Below are 21970 nucleotides of genomic sequence, written 5' to 3' on the forward strand. Positions count from 1 at the left end.
TTTAACCATGGACATTGCCTCAGTCATAAAGAGAAATAAAAGATAGAAATGTGGACGCGAAGCCTGTGCGCAATACATCGAAGCATAAGGTCTACAAATACCTATTTTACCTTCAAATGCTACTGCATAACATTTCAAATTCCGTTTTCCGTGAATCTTCCATTACTTGTGTTACATGTGAACCCACGTAGCTACCGGTACTAGTTTTAAAATAACTGGTTCCTGGTTAATTACTACGACTCACCAGTGTGAAGATTGTTTACATTATTCATTAACGCGAAGAGAGATAGCTTTGAATTTTTCAACAATATATCGCTTTAATCTAACCCAAAGATAGTCAAAACTTCATTTATGGCCCATTTCCTTCGCTTTTTGTTTGTCATGCAGCATTATGATTTGCGATACTTCAGGTTCACACGTTCATAAGTTTGTTTTTACATCTCACAGATGTTTAGATTTTCAATTACAAACTCTGCTTTGATTGGCCACTCTAGCTCACTGTGTAAATAGTTCACCCTGAAGTCAAAATAGATACGTTTCGTTTCTGAGGAAAAAAAACAACAAAAAACAGAGACCAATCCCTGCAACAAGTCCCTGCGACTAGTCTCCATGACAAGTCCCCGCGTTTGTGCCGACCTTGAGGGATTACGCGAAAGAAGAGAGACCTTGGGACGAGATTGGGATTACAGCGGTTATCTGTCACACGCGTCCCTCAACGACATTTTTTTCATATTTCAAAAGTAAAATTTAGGTGGACGTCAATCAAATGCTTCCATGACAATGGTCCTGTTCACTTGGTGGTAGTTGAATTCGTCGTGGAAACATTTGATTGACGTCCACCTAAATTTTACTCTCGTAATATGAAAAAAATGTCGTAGAGGGGCGCGTGTGGCTGACAACCGTTGTAAAAGAAGGAAGGTAAGGCCTCGGAAACAAGCTTTGAAAATGGAACATTTTATAAACAACGGTATACCTGGAAAATCGCTTTAATGCCATCATACAACCGTCAACCCAACCGGAATTTTCCAATAAATGGCAGGCACCCTCGATTTTCGATACAGCCGCATAAAATCGTTGATTGAGTAGAAAGTTGAGGAAATTGTAAAAACTGTCATAAAAATTTCAACACCCACATGTGCCCATTCATGCCAAATTTTCCAAGCCGGATTTCTGTGTCCGCCATGTGTCAGTTGTGGTTAGTTATTCAGTCCGACATAAGCTCTCTTGTTTAGCGAAAATTGCGAAAACTTGCTTACCCAACTGCGATAACCTTCCCAACTTTTCACTGATTTCATGCGGAGTTCAAAAATATGGAAATATAATTTCCTGAATAATCATAGTTGGTAGAGTTAGTCTCCCTCTACTATCTATGGAATTACTAACAATTCTTACTCTCTGGCCAGATGTCTTGTACAAATATTGTTTAAATTACAAAATGAAAAATGTGACTAAATCCTTGACGAACAGAGTGTGACAGTTCCATAATCACCTCGCCTTTGCAGTTTCATTAAATTCACTTGTAGTAATGATGCGCTTTGGAGAGAAGTTGCCTTTGAGCAATTTTCTTCCATGGCACGAAATTAAAAGCATATTAAAATTAATTTCTTCATAAGTCGCTACTAGTCTTCGCATTCGGCTTTGGTTGAACAAAAAGATCTCAAAGATAAACTCACCTGAACATACACACCCTAATGAATAATCGTTAAAACATATGTCTTCGTAAGTTATATTGCAATCCAATAATTTTGGGCAAAAACACTATATATACACTATATATACGCCGGGAGCCATTATTCTGAAGCTTTCTGAGGAAAAGATAAATCAAATTTTACTTGAACATCGCTGAAACAACCCCACAGTTCTCCTTTTTTCGTTTCTCAAAATTATAACCCCTTTCCGTGGAGCTAAAATTAATGTTTCCATTTTCCTTACGCAAATAACCAGATAAAACTGTTATGTTATTGTTATTTCAATCCTGTGTCCATCACTAAAATGCAAATATAGTGTTTGATTAATCAGCCGTAACAATGAATACTGCGTCATTAAGAATCTCATAGATTTATCACAGCATTAATTTTTAGTAAAATGACCGCCTTTAGGTGGAAACTGGTACGTGTCCATCTATGATGCTAGTATTTTGTTGACCTCACTTTCTACAATTCTTTTGCAGGAGCGAAGAACTACTAGTAGACCTTTATGAACGTGGCGGATTTCAGTAAATGGCAATTTACATTTTAATGAAGAAATTTCTGGGCTATGGAGGTTCTTTATATATAAGAAGAAGCACAGAAAGGAAGGAAATGTAATTCACAAAGGAAGGACTTTGGGGTAAACCCATGAAATTATCACACTGTGCGTTACAAGGAGAAAAGAGACGACAACTTATTTAAAGGGTTTGAGAACGCTGTATTTGTGAGAAAAACTTCAGTGACAGTCTGTGGTGAACTTCTCGTGTCTTTCATGATAAAAAGTTGCACCTGTCGGCTAAATTAAAAGGCAACATTGCCTTGAAATGATTAACAGCCTCTTACAACTTTCGTACGCCTTATTATTGAAACCGCAATTGTAATCAGAAGAGCGTTGAATCCAAAAGGTCAACTGCAGACAAAATGACAGTCACAACAATGACTTGGGCATCCAACACTACCACCTCTGCAAACGAAGACAAACGGGCCATGGCTGGCTCAACGCTTCTATTTCTCCGTTCTTACGATGAAGCAAAAAGTGCGTTCGGAGTCATTCTATTTTTATTGTCAGCTTTAATCATACTCGGAATAATTGTCAACGCTTTTATTTGTTACGTCATGCTCCGAAAAAAACGCTACCAAAGGAATGGCTCCAATTTCTTCATTTTGCACTTGTCGCTGATGGAGTTAGTTTACCGTTTTCTTGTCTTTCCAGTCATAATATGGCTGACAGTTCCGTCATCGACAATGACAACTGTCCAATGCAAAACGATATCAGTTTTCTCGCACACTTTCTCCTCGGCCATTTTCCCCAGCCTGGTTGCCATAGCAATTGACAGGTATCAAAATATCATACATCCTTTGGAAACCTTAAAATCGAAGAGAAAACTGATTTTTTTCGTGTGGTTGATTTGGTTGTATGCTGCCATAGCATCATGTCCTTTCAGCGCCTGTGTGAAGAGCATTCCAATCGTAGAAATTCCCGAAGCCCGCGGAATGAGCTGTAACGACGAGTGCATTGGAAGGAAGATTTGCGACATTGATCGGGCATTGCCCGGTCAAATGGCGACCACGTTGTATTTTCTTATCGCGTTCGCCATTCCAGTAACAACCATTGTCGTTTTGTACACCAAAGTTGCCATTTTCTTGCGCCAGCGAAGCCGCAATGGAATGATGAACAAAGTGGCGGCACGATCAAAGGCCAAAGCAGTGCGCATGCTCATTATAACTGTTACTGGTTATGTCTTGTCTCTAGGCCCCGCTGTTGTTTTATCCATGTTGAGATCGTATGGCATTTTCAACAACACCCCGTTTGGTGTCATGCTGCTGGTTAGCTGGTCGGTGGAATTTGCATCCTACGCAAGCTCTTTGGGAAATCCTTTGATTTACGCGTATTATAACGCAGATTTCCGAAAAGAGATCATTCGGTTAATCTGCAAAAGGACGAACAAAAAAGAAGTCTCAAATGACGTGTCCATGGTGAATATATCACAGCATTGACTTATTATACGTTTACCAAATAGTGATTGATTCACGCTCAAGATATCAAGTGCAGTGGCCATGGTGGTTGTATGACGACATGGACTCGAAGCATGTAGAATATATGACAAAAATATTAATAACTTTTGGGAAATCATGTACTCGACCTGTGGACTTAATAAAATTATTTCATATCGGAATGATTATCGGAGTTAAGAAGTGACTGATTATAGGCAGTCGTGAAGGAGCCAAGCTTGAACAGAACGCGAGCCCAAGACCCCATGCCATTTCGCTGTACACTGCACTTTCAGTGAGGAATCAGTTTTGAATCGTCGATCAGATCATTCCGCCTGAGAAACCTAGCTAAACCGATTCAAGAGAGTTCTTTGCGAATGCTTTGAAGTTGGAAATTAAATAAAGTACCAAACACTTAAGGTTCCTAACTGCATATAACAGAAATTGCTCGAGAACACCTTGTACGTTTGTCTCAGTGACCGTCATCCTTAAGAAAGATATCAGGCTGTTAAACGGTGAAAAACTAAATATTTTGAACAGGAGCCGATACAACGTAGATTTGATTGCAGGATGTACTACATTTCGGCTGGCCAAACCAGCCTTCTTCAGGTGCAATGAGAGTTTACATTGGATTGCTTCCGTCAAACTTTGGATTTTCTTTGGATTGCTTGAACCTTTACTCCTACAAATGAATACATACATACATACTTTGTTCGTGCCAAATGGGCTTTTCAGAATAAAGAAAATTAATTAACAATTAACTAGTAAGTAAAATGACATAAACAAACCGATTAATTATTAATGAAAAAATTAATGAGATAAAAACAATATAAATAGAGCAATTAAGTCACTAACAAATTTGAGATAAGGTATCTTTTTAAGCAACGTTTGAAGTCCTGTAGTGTTGGTTTCAACTTAAGAGTAGAATCCAGTGAGTTTCAGAGTTTGACTGTCCTAAAGTAAAAGGTTCTTTGCCCTGTGGCTTTTTTATAAAAAGGAATATTTAGCATCTGAGAGTTCCTCGTTGTACGCCTGGTGATCACTGTAGCTCTTTGAATATAGTTAAAAAATAAAGAGGCTGGTGCGCACCCTCAGTGGCCATTATTGCTTGGCGATAATACAACTGTCTCACAGTTAGCCACTTTAGATCTTTAAGGATAGGAGAAATAACTTGAGACGGGAGAAAAAGGATGAATACGAAGGATTGACTAGTTAAAATATTGTGGTAGAATCCAAGCATATGCGCAATTATAAGGCTTTTCAACGGATATTTCGCCCTAGTGTCCTGATTTTTTTCTCCGTGTCCCATGACAGTGTCAGGAACGAGTGGGCCTTGGAAAGAATCCATTTTGCTGTAGAAATAATTAAGCAGTTAAGAAAGAAGTTGCCATTTGACCGACTGAACACATCATAAATAGCAGTGTTAGCAATTCTTCTTTCCTTCGTCCTCACTCTACTGTGTGATACTCTACTCTTCTATTCTTCTCTACACTTCGAAAGGTTGGGTCTATAATTTGGGTCGCTTGTTATTTGTTTTCAACCAATTCCAAGAGTCGTAACAGCTAAGCTTGTAGGCCGTAGGTTTGAAAGAACTCAGGTGTTAAATCTCGCGAGGGCTTGACCCTCATCGCTTGAAGAGGGCCGCAAAAAAAACGTCCTTAACGACAAGAGAGAAGAGTAGAATTGATGAACTTGATACCTTTTCGTACGATGTACGTCACATAATAAGTATTGTTATACCAGCGAGATCACAAAACTGTCTACTGACAACATTGCATGTTTCTGTGTTACACGTACAGCAACCTTTCAAATTTATTTTTTATTGTGGTCATTTGTCGCCTCGTGTAAGGCTATTTAAAGCAAACTAACAGGATTAGATGGGAAATATTTGTGGCGTGTTATTAGCGAATGAATGCCAACAATAGCAATCACGTTGCCGTCCCCTTCCTCTGATTTCCATGTCATATCCGCTTGGGGATTAGGGGGTGGGCAATACAAAGACTTTCTTTGTAGGGTGTAGTTAGATTTCAGTCAGTTTTGTCGCCCGGAGAAAATACAGCGTAGAAAAACAAATCCCAAACAAGGCTTCAGAGTTCAAATGACATCACATTACCGAACTTTTTCTTTTGCTCTTACAAGTTGCTCGATTTCTACCGGTGTTGTTGGTGTTGCACAACTTTCGGATTGTAATGGCCACACCACAACACTCGGAACTCATTGAATGCCCCCTCGGCTGTTTGCCAACAGTGCGTGGGATCTTTGAAGTCCAAAATTGGGGCCTGAGACTTTTTGTCCCAGAAGACCAGAGAGTCTATACTTAAGCAATTGTCAGAGCAAAGCCAGTACTTTCTCCCGGCCTCTGTTATTCTAAGATGGCAAGTTTTGGTCCGGCCGAATTGAATCCTGCCCAATAGTTGTTGATGCTTGACCCGACTCAGCCAGCTGGTCGGCGATGACTTCCGTTTTCTATAAATTGTTGATTACAATGTAAACTAATTCTTACTATGACCGTCCATTACAAGAGTTTTTAAATTCACAGATCACATACCAGCAGAGGCGTGCATCAGTAAGCAGTGATAAGAACCAATTTTTTGCTGCGATTTCTACTGAATAAAATACTTTTAGATTGTTAAATAGGGCCCTGGAGCTGTTGCGGAGTCACCATATCTGATAAAAACCAACTACAGTTAAAACGTAACCAACCACATAAGACCCCCATTATGAAGCCCCTAAAAGAAATTACCAGGCCCTTACACACAATATCAGGCCCCAACAAAGTAGTAGTCCTCGGTCATATTTACCATTTTTTAAACCCTCTCTACCGAGAGTAAAAGTCACGGACATTTCGATCAACAAAATAGAATTTGCGGTGTTTGGGTTCAAACAACTGCGCTAACTCGGGAACAACAACAACGTTTTAATCGCGGCCCAACAACAACATTAGGGAGCTTTAGCAACGACAACAGCGAGGGCCGGCAACGAAAACGTCACAAATTTGCATATTTAATGAGCAAAAGCAACAACTTTGCACGCTCTGTACGTGCATCTTATCTCATTTTTGTTCATTTCTTTGCCGTCGTCTGCAAAACAACGACGTGAAATGACCAAATTTCAAGTTTTGGAGAGAACGTCAGCGCTTAAGATAAATTTGCATTTTCTTCTCTAAATTGAGCACCGTTCATACTAGTTTCATTCTTGAGGGTTTGCTGCACCTTTGTCACGTTAAAATGCTTGGAATAGTAGCGAAGCGATTACAATAACGCGAATTCACATTTAACGACGACGTTCTCGTTGCCATTTCCGTCGTCGTTGCTAAAGCTCCCTATTCAGTAGACAGCAATGACCAGAACCAGGTTGCTGACCAGTTGTTTTCATTAAGACAATGGTTTTCTGTGGGTGCTCAGTCTCGCCGTCTCAGAAAAACTGGTTGTGGTCATTGTTATTTAAGGTTTTTCTATTCAGTAAGACCGCATAGCGAGTCACATGACTAACTATTACGTCATACCAGAATTGAATTCTTAAGTCCCGTGCAAACGGACGTACCAGCTCCCATGGGACATGGTTTTGCAGAGGCTTGATGGTGCCGGCAGTTGCCTGCAAATGGACACAACAAATCCCAACAATGTAACAACGTGCAGTGTATTATGGGAAAGATACGACCCATAAGACTTTGTGCAAACTTACAAAATTCCATATGTGTTTAATAGTAAAGCCTGAAACATGGGACATTCTGGAACATGACAAATTATTTGGAAAAAAATAATACATCAACCAAAAGGAGAGGGGCCCTTGGATACCTCACTACTGCTTGCTGACCGCAATGAGTGGAGGCTCAAGTCAATGCTTCATATAGTTTATCGTGGTCTGATATAGGAAGCCTGATATGGGGAGCTTGTAGACAGGGGGTATGACATTGTATGGATGTAGGGGGTTCGATATAACGGACCTGATAAGGCAGGTTTGATATAGGGGCTTGACATTGTATGGTCGCAACGTTTCATGTTAAGGACGGTGCCTGCTATTGTTATCAAGCATACGTTCTGCGCATTTCGAGATACTCGGATTTACTATGAGTGGTGCTTATTAAGATAGGGATATAGCCACTAGCTATGAATTACCTGCCCAAATTCGTGACTGGCATACATGAAGTACCTGCCCAAATTTCGTGGCTGGCATACATGAAGTACCTGCCTAAATTTCGTGACTGCCTTACATGAAGCACCTGCCCAAATTTCGTGACTGCCTGACATGAACTACCTGCCCAAGTTAGTAAGTATTTTATAAAATACTGCACTGTGAAGGCAGAGTGTGCTTTCCATTTAAATCGTATGTTTCGAGACACATTTACAGTTCATTTATCAGAATCGTTTTCCTAGCTAGGGAATGGTAAAGAGCCTTTAGTCGGAGTTTCCGTGTAATTCATACAATGGAACAATTAACAACTCTTAAAAATGCAGCATGTCGCAGGAACTGTTGTGAAATACTTCTCACTTTTGCATAGTAGTGACATTGGGTTCAAGGAGGACGCATTAATGATTTCTTGTCCTTGATATAAATTAACAATTCGCTTTTCAGTTTCTCATTAGTATTTGGCTGTAAACCACTTCATTATTATAGGGAGATAACATCTGTTCGTCAACTCAACGCCAACAATAAGAAAAGTCAAGTTAAGTGAATTAATTAATACGTTTAGCTCGAGACAAGCTCTATTTAGAAAAATACATATCAACAAACAAAGTAACACAAATGGAGCTTCTTGTTAAACATTTAGGGTTGTAAAACGGGTGTCTTGAAAACAAAGACTCCTAAAACTGTCCCCTAAGATACCCTAAGGCCCGAAAATGAAGAAAAGTACCCCAAAACCCTCAATTCGGCTAACCCTACGCCTAAAAACCAACTTTAGGTCTAGGGTTAGCCCAATTGAGGATTTTGGGTTACTTTTTTCGTTTTCAAGTCTTAGGGGTCTTTGTTTTCAAGACACCCTTGTAAAACTGCATTAAATAATGGTAGTCTTTTTTGTCAGTTTAGTTTGGTTTTTAGTGGTATTAGTAAAGCATATAATATAATCATGTATAATATAATCATGCAGTAGCTTATTGTAGCTCATAAAATTAAAGAAAAATTAACAATTGCTAGGGATTTGGTGAAGACTGATCAAACACAGGGAGACGCCCCTTGTGAAAGATAACATAAAAATCTGGATGGCGAGTAAATTCCCCTCTTATTCATCCATCGTTTTTGAAAGATTGTATCTTTGTAAAGAAAATCGCCATTTGTTCTTTCAATTGTGTATGGTATTATTGGTATCTCAATGTCATGTCTGTGATGGACACCTGAAACACATGTTGGAATATTGACCTCGACATTGTGTCACTTTGCCGGGTCTTGCGTGTTACTAAGTTGTTGAAATAAAGGGGCAACTCACCGCCGTTGGGGCCCACACATCATCAGGCTGTACACATGATGCTTCGTTTGTCATGGGCTACTACGTGGGTGTTTGATGGGCTTTAGAGTTGGCAAACCACTAACGAATACCGGACACGTAATTTGCATTTTCTCTTTTGCATGGGTTACACAACGACCTATGAAATAATGACTTCAGTTATCACTTTAATTCACCATTAGTTGAAGATATGAATTGGTGATAAATTTTGTTTTCTTGGTGGCATGGACTTTTCCAAAGAGGCACAACACTCGCTTCCCTGGCTCACGTACCTACTTAGAGACACCAAATGAACGTGAATACAAAACTGAGTCATAAGCGTTGTTTGGCAGAAATAATTCTTTTACCTGACATCATTCCGAATTACCACAATAATTATTTGCTGAGGCAGATTTCGTTCCATTTTGCAAAATAGAAAAGTTTCGTAAAACTGTTATTTTGCGAAATTTAAGCTCGGGCTAAGCTTCAAACTTCTCAGTAGAAGAACTAAACAGAACAAATTAAGTTCATGATAAGTTCGACGTTTGACTCAGTTAAGTCTGAAGACCTGTATTTCGGATGGACCAACACGTTCTATCCGTCTGCCTCAGACGGATAGTGACGTGTGAAGATCTAGTCTGGGACAAACGTCGAACTTCACATGTGACAAACTAAATGGCAGTAAGTGTGGGTCAATCCAAATTGATTTGGTTCGACCTAATTTTATGTTGAGTCAAACGACGAACTTAACGTCGAACCTATTGAAACAAGTGATCTTCGCTCATTGCTGGACAATTTAAGCACTTGTCGCTTTTTAGTCACCGGAAAAGAAGATCACTTGTCTCAATCGTCTGTAATTCGTATCGGTCAGCGGAATTCCAGTGAACGGAAAATGGCGTCAAGGAACACACAAAAGAAATGTTTACTGATAAAATGCTTTTGAAGTTCTATAAAACGACGTTCCATACTGCAGAAAAATTCATACGTGCCAACTCTCCCGGATACGGAACGAATCTCCCGGTCTCCCGTACGAGGCATTAAATCTCCCGGATAAAAACGACTCTGAACCTTTCACAGACGTTTCTCCTTTCTAGACTCAAATTGCATCCCCACAGTTTAAAAAACATCGATTTTTCCTAACTCATTTCATTGTTTCTTAATGCATTAATTTCTTCATCTCTGAGTTTCAAACACTCGTTAATAGAACTAAACAAAATGGCTTCCTTTAGCTATCATAGCCATATAACCGATTGTTTGATTGTATCTCCGATTAACCAATAAAAATTATTGACATAAGTACCCTGTTTTCCCGCCAATTCACAATGGCGGCAGAATATTCTTGTATTCTGAAGGAGCTGCTGGGGGGTGGGTGGGTGCGTTTTTGGGGGAAGAGGAGGGGAGGGGAGGGGGTAGGTTGATCGAGGAGGAGGGGTGGAGAGACCGGAAGGAAAAAATCTCCAGATTTTAGATCTCCATAGGCTGGCATCTCTGGAAAATGCCGATTTTTTTTAATATACGCAGACAGTACTGTTTCGGCCTTCTGGGCCTCATCAAATATTATATATATGAGGAATAAACTTCTTGAGGCAAATATGTTTGTAATCGGTTTAATACTTCAAACGCTTCGCCGTTTAGAGCTTCGTCAGTGAATGAAGATTATGAATACAAGATTGGTTTATGTAAAGAACCTAGTACAATAGTGGAAAGTCAAGGCTCATTAATTTGATGGTGTTAATATATCTTTAGAGTTCGCCCAATGCAGCCATTCATGACGTTCTCGTGCTTGCGGATTTCTAGCGCTCCAATGGTTTTACGCGTGCGGATGTTGTGGATGTTCCTGTGGAGGATTACCGAAGAGGAAACAGGAACATCCATGACATCCGCACTCGTAAAACCATTGAAGCGCTAGAAATCCGCAAGCATGAGAACGTTATGAATGGCTGCATTGGTAGCATATATTAACACCATCAAATTAATGAGCCTTGACTTTCCACTATTGTACTAAGTTTTTTTACATAAACCAATCTTGTATTCATAATCTTCATTCACTGACAAAGCTCTAAACGGCGAAACGTTTGAAGTATTAAACCGATTACAAACATATTTGCCTCAAGTAGTTTATTCCTCATTACATTATCTATCGAGGCATGGCTACACCCTTCTTCATGGTTATGAGTGCTTCCTGATTCAACAAAGATGCCAACCAAAAGGATCACAAGGATTCACAGTCCTGATTCGGTAGATGATAAAAAACTGGTTAAAAATGAAGCCGAAAATGGACAACTTTTGGTTTAAAAACTATAAAAAAATTTAAAATTCTGTAAAACGTTTCGGTCTCTCGACCTTCTTCAGTTACAAAAGAGTTGGTAGAAAAATCTACAACTTAAATAGGGTTTTACAACAATGAATAAAAACCGGTTACGTAAGAAATTCAAAGAAAACAATAGGAATCCCCGCAGGGGGCCCCTGAACACTGAAATAACCACAATTAACACTTATAACTATCCAGAGCATACAAAAGGACTTTTTAAAAAATTCAGTGTTAAAAAACACCTTAAGAAATATGCAACAACTTGCCCTAAGTCCACTAAAGTCAAGTATAGTGGATGCGATTTTTTTTAATGGAATTCTTGTCTTTTATTCAACCCAAAAGGTGAAAGGGAAAACAACTGCGCACTCCAGTATGCTTCTTGTTTTCCTTGAATTTCTTATGTAACCGGTTTTTATTCATTGTTGTAAAACCCTATTTAAGTTGTAGATTTTTCTACCGACTCTTTTGTAACTGAAGAAGGTCGAGAGACCGAAACGTTTTATAGAATTTTAAATTTTTTTATAGTTTTTAAACCAAAAGTTGTCCATTTTCGGCTTCATTTTTAACCAGTTTTATATATATATATATATATATATATATATATATATATATATATATATATAGAATGCTCGATGCGTTTCGCAGAGCGTAGTATATCTTGAGGGTTAAACTAATCAATAAGGCACAACTCTTTGTGACTCTGAGTCGATCATCAGACAGGCTCAGAATCAGAAGTCTGTCTGATGATCGCGTAAGCGTGAAACTCAGAGTCATAACTTTCTGTTATGTCTTATTGATTAGTTCAACCCTCAGATAGTTATATATAACTAGTTTTTTTAATTTTTTTATTAGATCATTTACAAGAAACAAAACGCAAATTACAAACATACACAACAGAACGCTCCTATAAGTACGGGAGTTTTTTTATACATTGCGCTGTCAATTCACTTTACATTAGACGGAAAGGAAGAACAAATAACTCACAGAGTCACCTGCACATACAAAACTAGAGTAGGAAGGCCCAAGTTTTCTTAAACGTATCTAATTGTTTAATTTTGTAGTTATATTACAAAGAATGTTTATAGTTTGTTTCCTGACAACCCTGCTACTTCTGAAACGAAAAAATACTAACCATTCATTCGCGTCCCTGTGGTCTTTTAATGCGACCAGCCACCGAATGATTTGAGTGTGTTAAATAAACTGAGCTTGGAAACACGCAACGCCTCATAGCAATTCAGTTAGAGGACACGGGAATCTTTTGTTTTCTGTACGCATCATGAATTGCACATGTTGGAAACGTGGGAAGTTTCGCGACTGGTGGATATAATTATATTTTGGAGTGCGTTCTTAAATCTGAATCTTCAGGTTTCCAATCGAACAAAGAATCTGAAAACGGATTTTATCACGGATTTTAAATTGGAAATGGCGGAAGGATTTTTGGCGGAAATCTGCGTCAAAATCTGTTTTCAGATTTTGTGTTCGCTTGGAAATCTCAAGATCCAGATTTTAGATCTAAACCCGGATTTCCCAATCGAACACACCCTTAATCTTGGTTGAAAGATAGAGGTCATGAGCACGAAAAAGGCGCGAGATTAAAACCAAAATGCACAAAACAAAAATTGGTTCCAATTTTGCTGGCAACAGAAATGTCCGATTCAGGATTCTGAATGAAGGATAGCACGAAAATGTCAAGAAATGTGCTGCCGGATGTTTCTTTGGAATTACCGGACGCAAAACGTTTACAGATACGTTTCACAAAGGCTGAATTCATTAACTTGAAGGAAGTAAAACAGCCACTTTGGCAAACAGGTCGGATAAGAAAATTGACAAGATCATTTCCTGCGTTTGATTACTAGATTCTATTCCAAAGAGGCCCCCGTTTGCTAAAACAGTGGGCTCCCCCAAATTATATGCATGAGGCATAAGATTTCAAACCTTTTAAAGAAAATTTTCGGTCTCTGTGATGTTTGTAGTTGAATACGCATATCCGTGCGTATTTAACGAAATGTACGGTTTTCCAGGTGTAAATACGGCCATTAGTATTCTGTAATCTGTGGGTAAGTAACAATTGTCTCTTATAAGGCAATAATTTATAGGCTACAATATTTTCCCTACAATACAATAATTTGTGGGTTACAAATTGCAAGATTACATTACGAACACAGAGTATTCGTAGGTTAAAAAAAATAATGTTACAGTCCAATCTTGTGGGTTCATTGCAATCACAAATGAACTAAAACCTTTTGCCTCTCGCCATTGAATTAACCAGAAATCACAGGTTTTTTAAAACTTATATTCAGTTGAAGATGACACCTTCTAATCTAAATCGGAAATGCAAACCACTTGATTTTAAGAAATGTGGGCTGAGCTAAGGAATGATTGGCACATCCGACGAAGAGAAGGTAACATTTGGCTTTAGTGAAAAAACGATGAAATTATGACAATTTTCCCTCGTTATTTCTGAGCTCTTTTTTCAAAAGCGACCTTATTATTTCTGCGTATCATATCGCTGCTGAAAGAGCTCGACTGATCGCCTAACTCAAAAATCCAATATCACCCTGAACCACATTGTTTCAACAGTGTATCACATGGTATCCTCATCCACACCTAGATCTGAATGTATTGGGAAGATATCTGTTTACAAACATTGCTTTTGTTATTGAAATGTACCAACCACAGGAACAAAAGACCGTTTGTTTCGGCAGCCAATAAGGCTCTGGTTGGCACACGACAATAGGTGACGTAAACGATATCTTCTCTATTGAGATCTATTGACAAGATGCGCATGGATGAGGATTTTTATAATGACTGCAAAATTCTCGCGCGCTCATTGGCTAATTTTTATTGTCAATAAGCGGACAGATACATTAATTTATAATTTATGCGATAATGACGCGATATTGCTCACGTCAGATTGAAGTTTCTCACATTTTTGTCCCGCGTTCTTCTCTTGTTTTGACTTAATTTTGATCCCTCAGCAAATCCACTCGGCTATGGCCTCGTGGATCCGCTTAACAAATAGATTCCATGTTGCCGTGCGTCTGTTCAGTAATAGATCACAGATGACGTCTAAATGTGGTAAGAACAAAAAAGTGGCAGTCTTCTGTGATCTATTACTGAACAGACCCACGGCTACATGGAATCTATTTGTTTTATATAATAAAGAATTAAACTTTATTCGCATAAAAGCTGATGGTGACGTCAATCGTGCGTCTGTCCTCTAATAGATCATAGGCAAGAACCAATCGAAATCCGTGAATAACTTGGGTTATTATATAAAGCTACTTTGACAACGTTATGACGCAATTCATGATCAATAACAGGACAGACGCATGAAAAACTGACATCAATTTGTTAAATATACCATGTGGACATACTGTGGAAACAATGCGGGTTTAAACTGCAACATGCGAGAAATATAAATTACAACGAATAAATTAGTTATGCAAAGCAAGAAGAAACGATAAAACACGTGAACAGGTGATTTTGACATTGTATCATCGCCGTCATGTTAGTGGACGAACAAATGGAGTTAATGAGAAAGTCTTAGCTCCTTTTTTTTTGTCCAGCAACTGTACATTACAGCATTCAGTGTTATTTGTGTTCCTAGAGATTGGTTGCAAACCATCTATAGCGAACTGCGTGTAGCGTGACTTCGAGTGTAAAAAAAAAACATGCTAAATGAAGAAACTTGGGTTTACATACAAAAGCCCCGAGGAAGAGGACGCAACATTGTTGGCCAACATTGTTCCAACATTGTTAGGTGTTGCATGTTGCGTCCGTTTTCACACCCTGCTGCATGTTGTTTAGTGTTATTGGGAGTTGTTGCGTGAACTTTGAAACTGGTCAAACTTTTAGCCCCTTGTAAACGGGCGCAACATTGTTGGCCAACACTGGCCCAACAATGTTGAGAGTTGTTGCACGGGGCTTAAGTGACTTTAATATAATTATGCAAAACGAGAAAACTAACGGGTGTTAATGACGATGATGGTACAAGAAACAATCGGATAGAAGAGACGCAAACGAACAGGCTTCCAAAAATGCGGCAAATCGAGGCAGAAAGGTCGGACAAAGGCGATTCCCTGGTTTTGCATTGCGGAACCCTACTGCACATAATTTCTTGCGTTACACTGGCACGCGCATTAGCTCGCGCATATTGAAGCTATCTGGCAAGGAATCGCTATTTTTTCCTGAACGAGCACGGTGACCCCCGCTTTTTAATGGTGTTATGTACTCGTAAAAGGTACAAGGAAAACATTTTAAGGAGAAAAAAAGTTGAATAGTAGAAGTTGCAGTATTTATATATAAATGCCGTGAAACTGCACGGTTTAATGTGCTTTCACTGCTTTGCGAGATTGAGCAATTTGAAATCACTTTACTGAAAGATTTTAGCGCGGACAAACAAGTAGGCTCAAGGTGTCAATAATAATCAGTGGCTTTAGCTATATAACAACAATTGTTTCGGTTGATTAAGTTTCAAACTCTTCTCGCGTAATTCTGTAAAAAACAATTAGATAAAGGGCATGCAGCAGGAAAACAAGTGCGGTGACCCCATCTTTTTATTGCATTTATTGAATGCCCTGTGCATGAATATCAATTGTGCCAAGTTTGACAAGAATCTGGATAGTACGTCATTGAGCTTAACTATAAATAGAGTTATTTCAGTAGAGTTACGACTTAGAGTGAGTTAACGACTGCCAAAATCCTGAATTCAAGATTTTGGACTGCCAAAATCCTGAATTCAGGATTTTGGCAGTCCAGAATCGTGAATTCAGGATTTTGGAAACTTAACTCTAACTCTACGACTAACTCTATGAAAATAACTCTAAGAATAGCCGTCCCCTACGTCATTTAAGGGAATTTGCCTAAAGTGCTCCGTGACCAAAAAAATCGATTCTTTTTCTTTGGATTTCAAAATATCTTAACTAAATAGTAAGTGACCCGAGTTTAAGCCTTGATCTCAAAGATATACCTGTTTATGTTAACGGGAATTTTCTTATTTGATGGTCAGCCATAACTAACTTTAAAATTATCTTGAGAGAGCTGGATCGAGGAGAAAATGATGTTAAAGACTTACTAGTTTATCAAGAAAGCAATGCGTGTGGACGCGGTTGAATTAATATGCAGCACGGGACTTTCGGACTTTCAAGCTTTTAACTGAACTCGTGTTTTGCATAGATAATAAGTTGTATTTACACACTGAAATTTTAAGCTAAGGAGTAAATGCATCAATTTTCCCTATATCATGAACCCTCTGAGGTCCAATCGGTCAGTTTTGAACGTGAGTTAAGGCGGACCCTAAAATGCAAAACCTACACTCACTCAAAGTGAATTTCCCTTTGGACAAAAATCAAAGCTCAATATTTTGTCAGCAAACACACCTTCAAAATCTGAAGAAAAGAACGGGAGTGGTGATTGTTTTGTCATAGTTTTCAAGACTAACAGAAAGACAATGAAGAAAGCACGCTAGGATCTTACGTATTGTTTAACAATTTTTCATTCATTTTCATTAAAAGTTGTGTCTACGTTTCTAAGACTCATAATTTGTCTGACACACATTCGTCTAAGACAATAAAAAACAACTAAACGCATTACTCTCTGATACAAATGATTCCTAATTATAATAATAATAATAATAATAATAATAATAATAATAATAATAATAATAATAATAATAATGTTATTATATGCGCATTTAAAAGAAGTTCCACGCGCTAACAAAGATTTCGAAATTAATTCTGTTTCATGCGTTGTAACAAAAGAGATGCGCAATTCTTCTCAGACGAACAATTCGTCTGGTCTTTTGAATTCCTGTATCTACGTTTACTCAAAATGCGTCTTGGTTACCTATCAGTTTTGTTGGGATACAGCGGAAACTTCATCGACCACAGCCATGCAGTCTTACGGCCATCAAACACATGTTCAGATATTCTGAGCGTGCAACATTTTATTCACTACTTTACGCGCGTGCACTTATTTACAGGTCATTACACGTCATCAGCTCAGGGAAAATTGTAACCCACAAATACTTGCTCCGGTAAAAGCAAGTTATCCTTGATACTTACCACGAGAAATCTGGTCACCAGAGCCATCAAGGCGTTGAAAATCTTTCCTTTTTTTGTCATTGAAGGCGGATGCCAACTCCTCTGATTCGTACTCTTCGACAACTTGCCAACCTTCTTTGTACCTTTTGCCGCTTGAGGCTGAGCTTTTTGCCTTCGGTAACGAAAGCAGCAACGGTTTCTTGTCTTTCTTTTTAGTTCGATGCTTGAATCTGGTTCAATATGTTGCTGAGTTCAGCGTTAACCTTAAATTGCTTTAGGTTTCCTTTGTATTTTAGTTCGACCGTGTCTTTGTCGCTCGTCTGCTCCGACTAGAATTTGCTTCCCTGATAATCAAGTTCAGTTGACAAGTAATCCCTAAACAACCCAAAAACTTGCTGAACCAACGCATGGTTTTCTCAGTGGCACTCGCCGTGCTCTCTTCAGTTTTTCGGCTATCCTTTCTACTTCCTCGGTCAGTGTCGCATATCACGAACGGATTCGAAATAAGCTTAATTAAAACAGCGCAACTCATAACTCGTACACTTCTTTGCGATGGAGAAAATGAACGTTTCTCAAAACTCAGCCGTTAAATAGCCGGTTACCTATAGGCAATTCCCAGGGAAACAGCCTTAATCGTGCTAATAATATACATGAAAAAATTACTCCATTCCGATTGGCTACGAGAAGAGCAGTTTTTAGGTAACACAGTGCAGAATAGAGGTAATTCAGTGCAGAAGGAAGTAATAAACCAAGCATTCTGATTGATCAATGAGGCAACCAAGATCAAAAATAGCCAATCAAATGCGAGCCCTGGATGGCGGAATTTATTTTGCGTGATTGTGTGATAAGCGTGCGTTGCTTCTGCTCAACCATCTCGAATTTTTTTATGTACATCATTACTGGGTTGCCGTATGGCAATCCCAGTCGGAAAATGGGTAGATTATTATTATTTTTTTTTTTTCGTGTCGGTAAAAGTCTTGCCTGTCACTCCCCTGGTAAGTGGTGTCTTTGTGCATAGAGCCCTCTGCGCGTATTTTCTTAGGGTCGACAGGGTAGTGGAAATGCGTAGATTTCTCTGGTGGACATAGGAGAATCATTAACTTAGCCTACAATGGCGTCGAAAGTCATGTAACGCGAATGGCGTTTTAGTGGATCTTTGAATAAAATATACCCTTCTGAAGCTCAATAATGGGAAGTCAGTTGGATAAACCAGGCAGGCGGTGAAAAACCAACACCTGGAATCTCAAAAGTGACGAGTAATGGACTTCGACAACAATCTATCGCCCGTCGAGCCGAAATCAAAGTGAGCTGTATTTCTAAAATAATATTTAACCAAGTGTGACGGTTATGTAGAACACTGAAACCAAATGGAAAATTCTCTGGTAACTTGTGGGTTCAACAAAGACAGAGAACGATTGAACGAATCGAACACCTTACGTGGATCTGTGATCTGAAGTCTGCACAGTACAGTCTTCAGGTTAAAAAAATAATTGGAAATGTAAGAGCCAAGAATTATTTGAAAGAAAGCTTGTCGTGTATTTTGTGCTTCATTATTCAAGGAAAAGGTTGTTCATGTAAACGGTTTGATCCTGAAATTTAGTTTGTTGCAATATTGCGCATACTTGACACGATTGAGTTTCTTCTCTTCACCCACGTAATGAAATAGAAGGGGTTTTTGCCTCTAATAGCAAATATGTTGTTTGTTTCAAAAAATTGTTCGCTGGAAAAGGTGGCCTTTATGAATTCATCGTGTTTTATGATATGCGAGCTTAACTGGATAGTTTTTATGGCAATAGTAAAGCATTTTCTTGTCAAAATGAGGTTAGCGTCTTCTGGTGTGTTAACTGAATTAAATCGTGAGTTTGTATTTGCCGTCTGCCGCGTAACCTTGATTTCCACTCTCAAAATTACCCCCAGAACCTACTTTTTGCGTAGAATAAGCTTTTAGAATGATGTTCTTGTTTTGCATAAAGCAAGCTAACAAAATATGTACCTTGCTCAGTTCTCATTTGTTAGCGTTGATAGTATTTTCGGTCCGATGCTTCTGTTTAGTGAGGGGTATATTGTTTTGGTCTCCCATCCAAACACTAACCCCGCAGAACAGGGTTAACTTCAGTGAACTTTGGTATTACAAAGCTGTTGGATGCTCAGAGGGCACGCTTAAACTTGTGGTGAAAAGAAGTTGTGAGGGAACTTGAAAATTATCAACATGTCAGCCCAGAAGCCAATGTTTCTCGCTTCTCTTTTATTTGTTATTCTTCAGAGACCGGAATGCTGTAGTTCAATACCACACAATTCAGTGCCTTCTGATTTTCTGTAACACGTACCACAGGCAACCTAGTGTCTGCTTCACGGAAGCACCTCGTTAATGAATAAGACTTGACATGATCACATGAGTTTTCTCGTGCAATTTGGAATAAATAAGCAATTGCAATTTTTTTCAAAAACTACAAATTGCACTCTCCCTACGGGCTCGAGCAATTTTGTTTGCTTTTTTTTTTGTTTTTTGTTTTTCCGCAGTTCAATATTTGATTCATTTCATGCATCATTTCGTTCGTTGATTCATTCATCCAAGGAACATATGAACCCATAAATGAACAGCACCCAACATCAGTGGCTTCACAGCTCAGTTGGTTAGAGCGTGTCACCTGTATCTCAAGGACACAGTCTTCTCCGTGCAATTGCTAAAATTCCTTTTTCTTTGAAAAAAATTATCCTGCTTATTTATTCCACATATATAAATTCAGCCGCAGGGCGTTGTGCAGACAAGAATAAAACCGCACTCATTACCTTTGATACCACGAGAAAATAATTACCTTATTGGATCATACAATACGTAGGAGACTTCACTGTTTACAAACAATTCTTTTGCTATTTAAATTTTGCTAACCACAGAACAAAAGAAACCTTTGTTTCGACAGCCAATAGATCTCTGGTTGGAACATTAATGACAATAGGTCAGGTAAAGATAGAGTATCGCTATGGTCACCCACGAAAATTATTGGATTGTAACGAGTGACACTTGCAACTCACAAATTATTGGAGGGTAAAGGCCCAGTAATACGGGCAACATCAGTTTCGTGCAACTTCCCGCGCAACAATGTTGCGTTGCAAGTTGACATGGTTTGTTAAGCGTATTTTCTTTTTTTTTTTTTTTAACAATACTTACTATAAGACTAGTACAATACTAACGATCCCTACCTACAATACTTACAGTACTTACGATCCCTACCTACTTAGCAAACAAAGGGTATTAATTTACACCACAAAAAAAATTATTAAAAAAAAAAACAAACAAACAAACAAAAACAAAAAGAACCAAGCCCTTTGCAACACAAACAGTAATTAGGTTCTTTCAATTACAAGTCGTTGGACTGTAATGTGAGAGGAATGGGTGGAAGACTCCTCTTTTAGGACAATGACTGCGTGTTCTGCAGGTCCAAATGTAATACCTCGCGACCAAAAATAACTCACAAATTATTGGAGGGTAAAGGCCCAGTACTTTGATACGGGCAACATCAGTTTCGTGCAACTTCTCGCGCAACAATGTTGCGTTGCAAGTTGACATGGTTTGTTGAGCGCATTACCACCTTCTTGCGCAACAAATTTTTGTGTTGCAAAAAGTAGACGTCGCTTTTACTTTTTGCAACATGAAAATTTGTCAGGGGCGAACCTAGGGGGAGGGTGCAGGGGGTGCGCACCCACTCCCCCTAGCGCTCTCAAAAAGGTAAATGACTCTGTGATTACGAGTTCGAGGGCTCTACCAATAACAACAATAAAAGCAAGGTGACACACGCTAACACCAACCCGGTGTGGCCAACATATCACGCATGCGCACAACCATTTCACCCGGTCAATAGACCTTTTGACCGATACGGCGGCCATTTTGATTTCTATTGTTTCAAATAGCCATTATGGGATGCCCAGGGGGCAAATACATATTAATTTGCCCCCCGGGCATCCCATAATGTCTTTCGAAACAATAGAAATCAAAATGGCCGCCTTATCGGTAAAAAAGGTCTATTAGCAGCCATGGACAGCTGTTTCGGCCCGGCTGCAATGAGACAGCACAATTGAGAGACAAATTAGACTTCTGTGTCAGAGTAGTTTGAAGGGCAACTAGAATAAAACAAGTTACTGCAGGCGGACTACAGCGCAGAATTGCTCCCTAGTAAACAATTTGAACTGGAACATGATGTCAGTGAGCCGGCAGAAGGTTAGGCCTACTTTAAGCGTCACTCTTCATTTGGTCTGCCAACCCGTAAGTACAAGGGACTTTCAAGCTTGAGTCGAGTTTAAAAAGCCGAGTCAAACTGGGCAGTAGCATGACGTTTTAGAACAATTCAGTGGCAGTTCGCAGATGGAATCATGATTCAGCGCGACTCATCAGCACGACAGTGTAGAGACTCTGGATCATATCATGTGGAACGGCAGTAACTCGGCTTTGTAGTTTCAAATAACCTGCGATCAGGCGTGCTTTTCTTTAGAGAGGGCGCAAAAAGGCACGCCTGAT

The 21970-nt window shown here is 39.0% G+C and overlaps 2 protein-coding genes across 2 annotated transcripts in view; one reads left to right on the top strand and one right to left on the bottom strand.

Annotated features, from left to right (window-relative positions):
- The window catches only part of LOC137992383 (tRNA:m(4)X modification enzyme TRM13 homolog), a 282513-nt gene that overhangs the window by 22210 nt on the left and 238333 nt on the right, over positions 1-21970 (bottom strand). The gene's annotated exons all lie outside the window — the stretch shown is intronic.
- Positions 2087-5749, top strand: LOC137989368 (neuropeptide FF receptor 1-like). The gene has a single exon (XM_068835187.1). The coding sequence runs from the start codon at positions 2610-2612 to the stop codon at positions 3684-3686; it is 1077 nt and encodes a 358-aa protein (XP_068691288.1). The 5' UTR covers positions 2087-2609; the 3' UTR covers positions 3687-5749.

This window comes from Montipora foliosa, chromosome 2, assembly GCF_036669935.1.
Source record: "Montipora foliosa isolate CH-2021 chromosome 2, ASM3666993v2, whole genome shotgun sequence".
In the NCBI taxonomy this organism is placed as follows: Eukaryota; Metazoa; Cnidaria; class Anthozoa; order Scleractinia; family Acroporidae; genus Montipora; species Montipora foliosa.

What these genes read in the sequence shown, in the direction of transcription:
- LOC137989368 (XM_068835187.1), top strand. Translation starts at nt 2,610, where the DNA reads ATGACAGTCACAACAATGACTTGGGCATCCAACACTACCACCTCTGCA.